Here is an 8,110-nt window from a genome sequence, read left to right on the forward strand (position 1 = left end):
AAGGAGAAAGAGAATTGGGTTAGAATTAACAAAAACAAAAAGCAAATGCAGAGTACTGAAGCCATAAAAATTTTTCTCTAAAATTTTTAATTAAATTTAAGTCTTGAGGATGGGCAGGATTTGAAAAGGCAAAACAAAAAAGAAATAGACATAAACACTTTAACACAGGTACATAGTTTGGAAGACAGAATAGTTTGGTGCAGATCCCATTGGAAGACTGGGAAAACAACGTGGTCCAGCAACTTGCAAATAATTTGGAGTTTTCATCCTGACTCTGCAGCTTATTAATAAGCTGTGAAATACTGGGCAATACAGAGCTTTCCTAACATTGCTGATAAATGTGTCACCCATTTAACAGATATTTCTTGAGCACTTATTATGTGTAAAGACTTGTTCCAGGCAATGGGGAGGTAGAGTATGTAAACCAAGGTAAGGAGTTAGATTTTATTCTAGTGTAATGGGAGGCCATTTAGAGTTTTAAACACAAGAGAGATGTGACTTGATTACGCTTTAAAAATCACTCTGGCCCTGCCCAGCTAACTCAATTGGTGAGAGTATAGTCCTGATTTGCCAAGGTTGTGGATTCAATCTCCAGCCAGGCACATACAAGAATCAACCAATGATTGCATAAATAAGTAGAACAACAAATCAATGTTTCTCTCTATCTCTGTCTGTCTCTCTCTCTGGTCTCTCTCTCTCCCCTCCTCCCTCCTTCCCTCCTTTCCTCTCTCTCTCTCTCAAACCAATAAACATTTAAAAAATCACTCTGACCCATTAGGTGTGTCTCAGTTGGTAGAGCATTGACCAATGTACCAAGAGGTCACCAGTTCCATTCCCGGTGCCAAGGCTCCGGGCTTGATCCCCAGTAAGGGGTGTGCAGGAGCAGCCGAACTATGTTTCTCTCTCATCAATGTTTTTATCTCTTTTCCTCTCCCTTCCTCTCTCTCTAAAAAAAATGAATAGAAACATATTTAAAGCCCTAACTGGTTTGGCTCAGTGGATAGAGCATCAGCCTGTGGACTGAAGGGTCCCAGGTTCAATTCCGGTCAAGGGCACGTGCCTTGGTTGCAGGCACATCACCAGTAGGGGTTGTGCAGGAGGCAGCTGATCGATATTTCTCTCTCATCGATGTTTCTAACTCTCTATCCCTCTCCCTTCCTCTCTGTAAAAAATCAATAACATGTATTTTTTAAAAACATATTTAAAAAAAATAAAAAGTCATTCTGGCTACTGTGTGAGATAAACTGTAGGGAACAAAAAGGGAAATAGACCAATGATTGCAATTATCCAGACAAAAGTTGATGATGGTATATACAGCAGTGCCAGTAGAGAAAGGCCTTTCAAGTGGTTGGATCCAAAATACAAAACGTTTTTTGTATAAAAATATACTTTTATATATAAAACTAGAGGACTGTTGCACGAAAAGATTCATACACTAGGCCTTCCCTTCCCTTGCTGCCGGCACCGGTTTTCCTCTAGGACCCAGGCCTTCACTCCGGCCGGAGCCGCCTTCAAGCCTTCACTGCCCCAGCCGGAGCCACCTTCAGTCTTCACTCCACCGCTTCGTGCCTACATATGCAAATTAACCGCCAGCTTTGTTGGCGGTTAATTTGCATATCTCACTGATTCGCCGATGGGAGAGGTAGCGAAGGTACGGTCAATTATCATGTTTGTCTATTATTAGATAGGATGCTAATGTTAGGGGAAACTGGGTAAAGGGCATACAAGAATTCTGTGTGTTATTGTTGTTACATTTTAAACAGCTTTACAGACATATAATTTTCCAATTAGCAACCACTGCCTATTCCCTCACTCCCTCAATTTATTTTATTTTTGTAATATGATTTTATTGATTTTAGAGAGAGGAGAAACATCAATGGGCTGCCTCCTGCACAACCCCTACTGGGTGGGGATCAAGCCTACAACCCAAGCATATGCACTGACCAGAAATCAAACCAGCAGCTTTTTGGTGCATGTGACAATGCTCAACCAACTGAGCCACACCAGCCAGGGTGAAGTCAGGTACTATTTACTTATTTATTTATTTATTATTTATATTTATCTATTTATTTATTCAGTCCACGGGCCGACGCTCTATCCATTGAGCCAAACCGGCAAAGGCCTCCCTTACTCAGAATTCAAATTTTCTTTATTGACTCAAAGATATCTTGTCACAGTTGATTTGTTCAATTCATGATCCAAATTGTACATATTTGGTTATTATGTCTTTTAAATCATTTTAATTCTACAGTTGTTTCTCCTTCTCTCATTTGTTATGTAGAATTCTGTACATTCTAGATTTGGCTGATTATAACCCAAGGTTTTATTTACCATGTTCCTCTATCCCTCTTACTTTCTTTAAACTGGAAATTATTTCTAGTAGTTTGAGGATTAGATTGAAATTAAATTGGTGGTGTGTGGGGGGGTTGTTGTTTTTTTCTTTTTGGTGGGGTGATGGTGTCTTATGTCACTTTTAGTGATATTAAATTTCAATAGTGAATTCAACTGGTATCAGCCTATTTCATCCATTATGAAGTGATCCCACCAGCCTTTCACCTAATGGTTTTCACAGCATAAAACCGACATAAAATTTTTAAGCAGACATAAAAATGAGCATAGCAAACTGAAACCTTTACACTTACCTCCAAGATTCAGTAATTATCAAGATTTCATAAATGATATGTCCAATAAGGGGTTAATATATAAAACACAAACAACTCAATAACAAAATAAATAAATAACCCAATCAAAAACTGGGCAAAGGACATGAAGGGACATTTTTCCACAGAAGATACAAATGGCCAACGTACATATGAAAAGATGTTCAACATCACTAATCATCAGGAAAACGGAAATCAAAACCAGAGTAGCAAAAGTGGTATTTTTCCAAAAGTAAAGTAACTTATTTTTCCCTCCACCAACAATATCAAGAGCATTCCCTATTCCTGATGGCCCAGATTGAGTTGTGTTCTTTTCTGTGCAACAGACCCATTTCTGGAGATAAGTTAGTACAGCAGGACACCAAGCATGTAATAGTCTAAACATCCTTTAAAAAAACAAACAAATAAGGATATATAGATCCAAAAATCTGGGAACTAGCAGAAGAAATGCCTTTGTTCATCTGTGTACCAAGAGGACAGTTTTTCTGGTATAAGCTCCTTCCCCAACAATCTAGAGCCAGACTACTGCCAATTCAGCCACTTCTGGGCCACACTGAGAAGAATAGGAAAAGTAGGAGAAAAATCCTTCTAATGAAATGTCAGGCAATCTTCCAGATGCCTTTTTTTTTTCTTTTTTCTTTTTTTAAAATATATTTTATTGATTTTTTTACAGAGAGGAAGGGAGAGGGATAGAGAGTTAGAAACATCGATGAGAGAGAAACATTGATCAGCTGCCTCCTGCACAGCCTGCACTGGAGATGTGCCCGCAACCAAGGTACATGCCCTTGACCAGAATCTAACCTGGGACCCTTGAGTCCATAGGCTGACGCTCTATCCACTGAGCCAAACCAGTTAGGGTGAGATGCCTTTTTCTTTAACACAGTTTAAAGTCTTTCATTCCTGAACACACTCACAGGTCCCTCTGTTGAAAAACTATAAAGTGTTCTTTAAAAAGATTTTCTCTATCTCTCCATATTGCAAATAAGGCTGTTCCTACCTCGTTGTCAGCACCCAAGGCATTGATTTGCTCCAATTTGTAGGTCCAATATCTGGCTTCTTCCTCTGGGATATCTACCATGAAAAAGAAGAAACCAGATTACAAGGTTAAGAATTTAATCATGGGTCAATAAGGCTTTGTTCGATCGGATAATCAAACTTAGAAGGGTGGTAGCAATTGACTAATTTTACTGGTGGCTTCATTCTTTCTATGAACATTATCTTGAATCTTTACAAAAACCAAAATAATGTTCTATTATTTCCACTGGACCAGAAGACTTAATATTGTTAATGTGTTAATACTACTCAAAATGATCTACAGATTCAATGTGATCACTATCAAAATCCCAGTATGTTTTTTACAGAAATAGAAAACACATCCTAAAATTAATATGGAATCTCAACAGATCCCAAATAGCCAAAACAATTTTAACCCTTTTCGGTCCAACGTGGAGGCTGACTCAACAGGCCAAGTGCTAAGAGCAGGTCCAACGTCAAGCTGAGATCTAGTGAGAGAGATAACTTCAACATTCAATCCCGTCAATTAATTTGGACCAGACTGCTTGAATTCCAAAAATAAAATTGGACCACAAAGGGTTAAAAGTAAGAATAAAGCTGGAGGACTCACATTTCCTAATTTCAAAATTTACTATAAAGCTACTAGAGGTCTGGTGCACAAATTCGTGCAGGGTGGGGTCTGGCCTACCTGCCCCAATGGGGGCCCATCGGGCCGGGCTGGCCAGGGGTAGGGGCTGCAGGTGGTTGGCTGGCCAGCCCCACCCCCAATCGGGGCAGGGGTTGGGCCGATCAGGGCCCGGATCAGCCTGGTTTGGCTGCCGCAGTGCACATCATAGCCACTGGTCATTCTGGTCGTTCTGCTATTCCAGTCGCTGGGCTTTTATATATATAGATAGTAATCAAAATAGTGTGGTACTATATTATGTGACATGATAGAGGTATCAGCTAATGCTATGATGGTGGTAATCATTTTCCAATATATAAATGTATCAAATCAATACATTGTACACCTTAAATTTACAGTGTTAGATGGCAATTATATCTTAATACAAATATTTTAAGTGGGGGGGAAAACAGTGTGATACTGACATAAAGACAGATATATAGATCAATAGAATAAAGAGTTAAGAATTAAACCCTCATATATGTGGTCAAATGATTTTTTGACAAGGATACATTCAATGGGGAAAAGAGTATTTTCAACAAATGTTGCTGGGAAAACTAAACATCTGTATGCAAAAGAATGAAGTTGGATCCTTACCTAACACCATAAAAAAAATTAACTCAAAATGATTCAAGACCTAAAACCATAAAACTACTAGAAAAAAGCAGAGGGCAAAAGCTGCATGACATTGTATTTGGCAATGATTTCTTGAATAGGACACCAAAGGCACAGGCAACTAAAGAAAATATAGACAAATTGGACTTTAGGACAATCAAAAAATTTCTGCAGTAAAAGATAATACCAATAGAATAAAAAGGCAACCAACAGAATGGGAGAAAATATCTGCAAATCAAATATCTGATAAGGGATTAATACCCAAAATATACAGAGAACTCTTAAAACTCAACAACAAAACAAAAACCCAATTAAAAAATGAAGGACTTGCCCTGACCGGTTTGGCTCAGTGGATAGAGCGTCGGCCTGCGGGCTGAAAGGTCCCAGGTTGGATTCCGGCCAAGGGCATGTACCTCGGTTGCAGGCACATCCCCAGTAGGGAGTGTGCAGGAGGCAGCTAATCTATGTTTCTCTCCCATCGATGTTTCTAACTCTCTATCCCGCTCCCTTCCTCTCTGTAAAAAATCAATAAAATAAAATTTAAAAAAATCAATAAAATATATTTTTTAAAAAAATGAAAGACTTGATAGATTCTTCAAATATATACAAATGGCCAATAAGCACATGAAAACATGCTCAACAACACTGATCATTAGGGAAATACAAATCAAAACTACAATGAGATACTACTTCACACCAATTAGAATGGCTACCATAAAAACAAAACAAAACAAAAAAAACAGACACACAGAAAATAACAAGTGTTGGTGAGGATGTGAGAAACTGGAACCCTTGCATACTATTGGTAGGACTATAAAATGGTACAGCCACTAGGAAAAAACAGTATGGCAATATTTTAAAAATTAAAAATAGAATTACCATATAATGCAGCAATTCCATCTTGGAGTAATAATATACTCAAAAGAAATTAAAGCAGAATCTCAGAGATTTCTGCACACCCACGTTCATAGCAGCATTATTCACAGTAGCTAAAATGTGGAAGCAACCCGTGTCCACCAATGAATGAATGGATAAGCAAAATGTAGTATGTATATTAAATGGAATATTATTCAGTCTTAACAAGGAAGGAACATATTTTGCAACATGGATGAACCTTGAGAATATTATGCTGAGAAACACGCCAGTTACAAAAAGACAAATACTATATGATTCCACTTATCTGAGATGCTTAGAATAGTAAAAAATCATAGACATAGAAAGAATGGTGGTTGCCAGGGGTTGAGGGGTAAGGAGAATAGGAGTTATTTTTAATGGGTACAGAGTTTGATTTTTACAAGATGAAAAAAGCTATGGATATGAATGACGGTGACGGTTCATGACATTATGAATGTATTAATATCACTGAACTGTACACTTAAAATAGTTAAGATAGTTAATTTCATGTTATATGTATTTTACCACAATAAAAAAAGAAAAATTAATAATGGCATATACTGATTTCTATATATTTAAGAATGACTATTACAACTTACCCCCCCCCCCAAAAAAAACTCACCTTTTATAAACATCAGATATATACAGCAGGAAAGAGAAACAATAAGGCAACATATGGGTCAGAGCAACTTTGGAGACATTAAGACAGATATATCTTCCTGCCTAAAACTTCACCTCCTTCCCCTCAAACTGCTCTTCAGCAATTAGTGTCAGTATTTCAAAGCCTTATAACAAAACCTTCAAATAATCTACTACCTAGTTTGTGTAGCACTTCCTCATCCATAAAATGGTGTACCCTGTAATTGTTTAAAAGAAATGAGAGGACAGAAAGAGATACTATGCTGCAGGTCTATAAGTTCTGATGTCGAATAATGTAGAATGATTCTCTAAGACAGTGGTTCTCAACCTTGGCTGCACATTAGAATCACCTGGGAATCTTTTTAAAATCCTGCTTTCTGGGCCTCATCCTCCGGAAATTCTGTTTCTTTGTTTCTTTGTTATGGGGTGGGGCCACAACATTAGTAACAAAGAAACAGAATTTCCAGAGGATGAGGCCCAGAAATCAGGATTTTTAAAAAGGTTACCAGGTGATTCTAATGTGCAGCAAAGGTTGAGAACCACTGCTCTAAGATACAATGTTAAGTGGAGAGCATCAGGGACACCAAGTGTGTTCGAATGTACTACTATTTGTGTTTTAAAAAGAGATTAAGTCTATATTTGCTTATAGATTCAAAGACACTGCAAAGATACACAAGAAAGTACTAATCATGACAGCCTATAAGGAAGAAAATTTATCTGTGAGGGAGGCTTAGTAATTTTTACTGGATAACTTTTTAAACCACTGTGCATGTATTCCTGCCTTACTCCTCAAAATAGTTTTAAGAAAAATATAGAGCTGTGATTATGTTTACTGCAGTATAATTTATAATAGTATAAACTTTGAACAAACAAAATACCTAATAAAAGGAGTGCTTAAATATATTACGGTTTAAAAGCCCAGGCCCTGGGGAGAAAACCAAGATGGTGGCATAGGTAAACACCAGAGACTGCTGCCTCGCACAACCACTACAAAAATACAACTAAAAGACAGAATGGACATCATCCAGAACCACAGGAAGGCTGGCTGAGTGGAAATTCTACAACTAGAAGGAAAGAGAAAAGCATACCGAGACTCAGAGGAGGTGCGGTGCGGAAGTAAAATACAGAGGTACAGAGGCGCATGAGGAGAGGGTTGGCGGCTAAGGACACGGTTGTCTTTTTCAATCGGGAGGGAGTCTCAAGCTCTGAGCTCCAGTTCCGGGCGAGTCTCTGGGGACCCAGACTCATACGGGAGAAACTGGACTGTCTGGCAACGGTCGGAACTCCAGGGCAGCTTTCTCTCGGGGATGCTTGCAGCGATTGCCGGGACACTGAGAAGGAGGGCCTCTGAGGGCAGGACTCAGAGCAGCCATAACTGCTCGCTCCACCCTGTTGATCTCCTGGGACCCTGCCCTGCCCAGCCATGGAGGCTTTTGCATATGCACGGCCTGGTTCTTTGCAATCTGATAATTACCTAACAAACTGCAGCTGGCCCAAGGTCCCAGGGCAACTTACATTGTGCCACAGCTGGCTCCTTCTGGGTAGCCGAAGGAAAAGGCTAGATCAGGGGTGGGCAAACTTTTTGACTCGAGGACCACAATGGGTTCTTAAACTGGACCGGAAG

General features: G+C 38.9%; 1 protein-coding gene across 6 annotated transcripts in view; it reads right to left on the bottom strand.

The window, feature by feature from the left end:
- Positions 1–8,110, bottom strand: part of UNC13B (unc-13 homolog B (C. elegans)) — a 149,226-nt gene that overhangs the window by 103,570 nt on the left and 37,546 nt on the right. For all 6 annotated transcript variants that reach the window (XM_015560546.1, XM_006758526.2, XM_006758525.2 and 3 more), the window contains exon 6: positions 3,658–3,731. In XM_015560546.1, coding sequence (XP_015416032.1) covers positions 3,658–3,731 — 74 coding nt within the window. The remainder of the gene's footprint in view (positions 1–3,657; positions 3,732–8,110) is intronic.

Source organism: Myotis davidii, unplaced genomic scaffold (genome assembly GCF_000327345.1).
Source record: "Myotis davidii unplaced genomic scaffold, ASM32734v1 scaffold534, whole genome shotgun sequence".
Taxonomy (NCBI): domain Eukaryota; kingdom Metazoa; phylum Chordata; class Mammalia; order Chiroptera; family Vespertilionidae; genus Myotis; species Myotis davidii.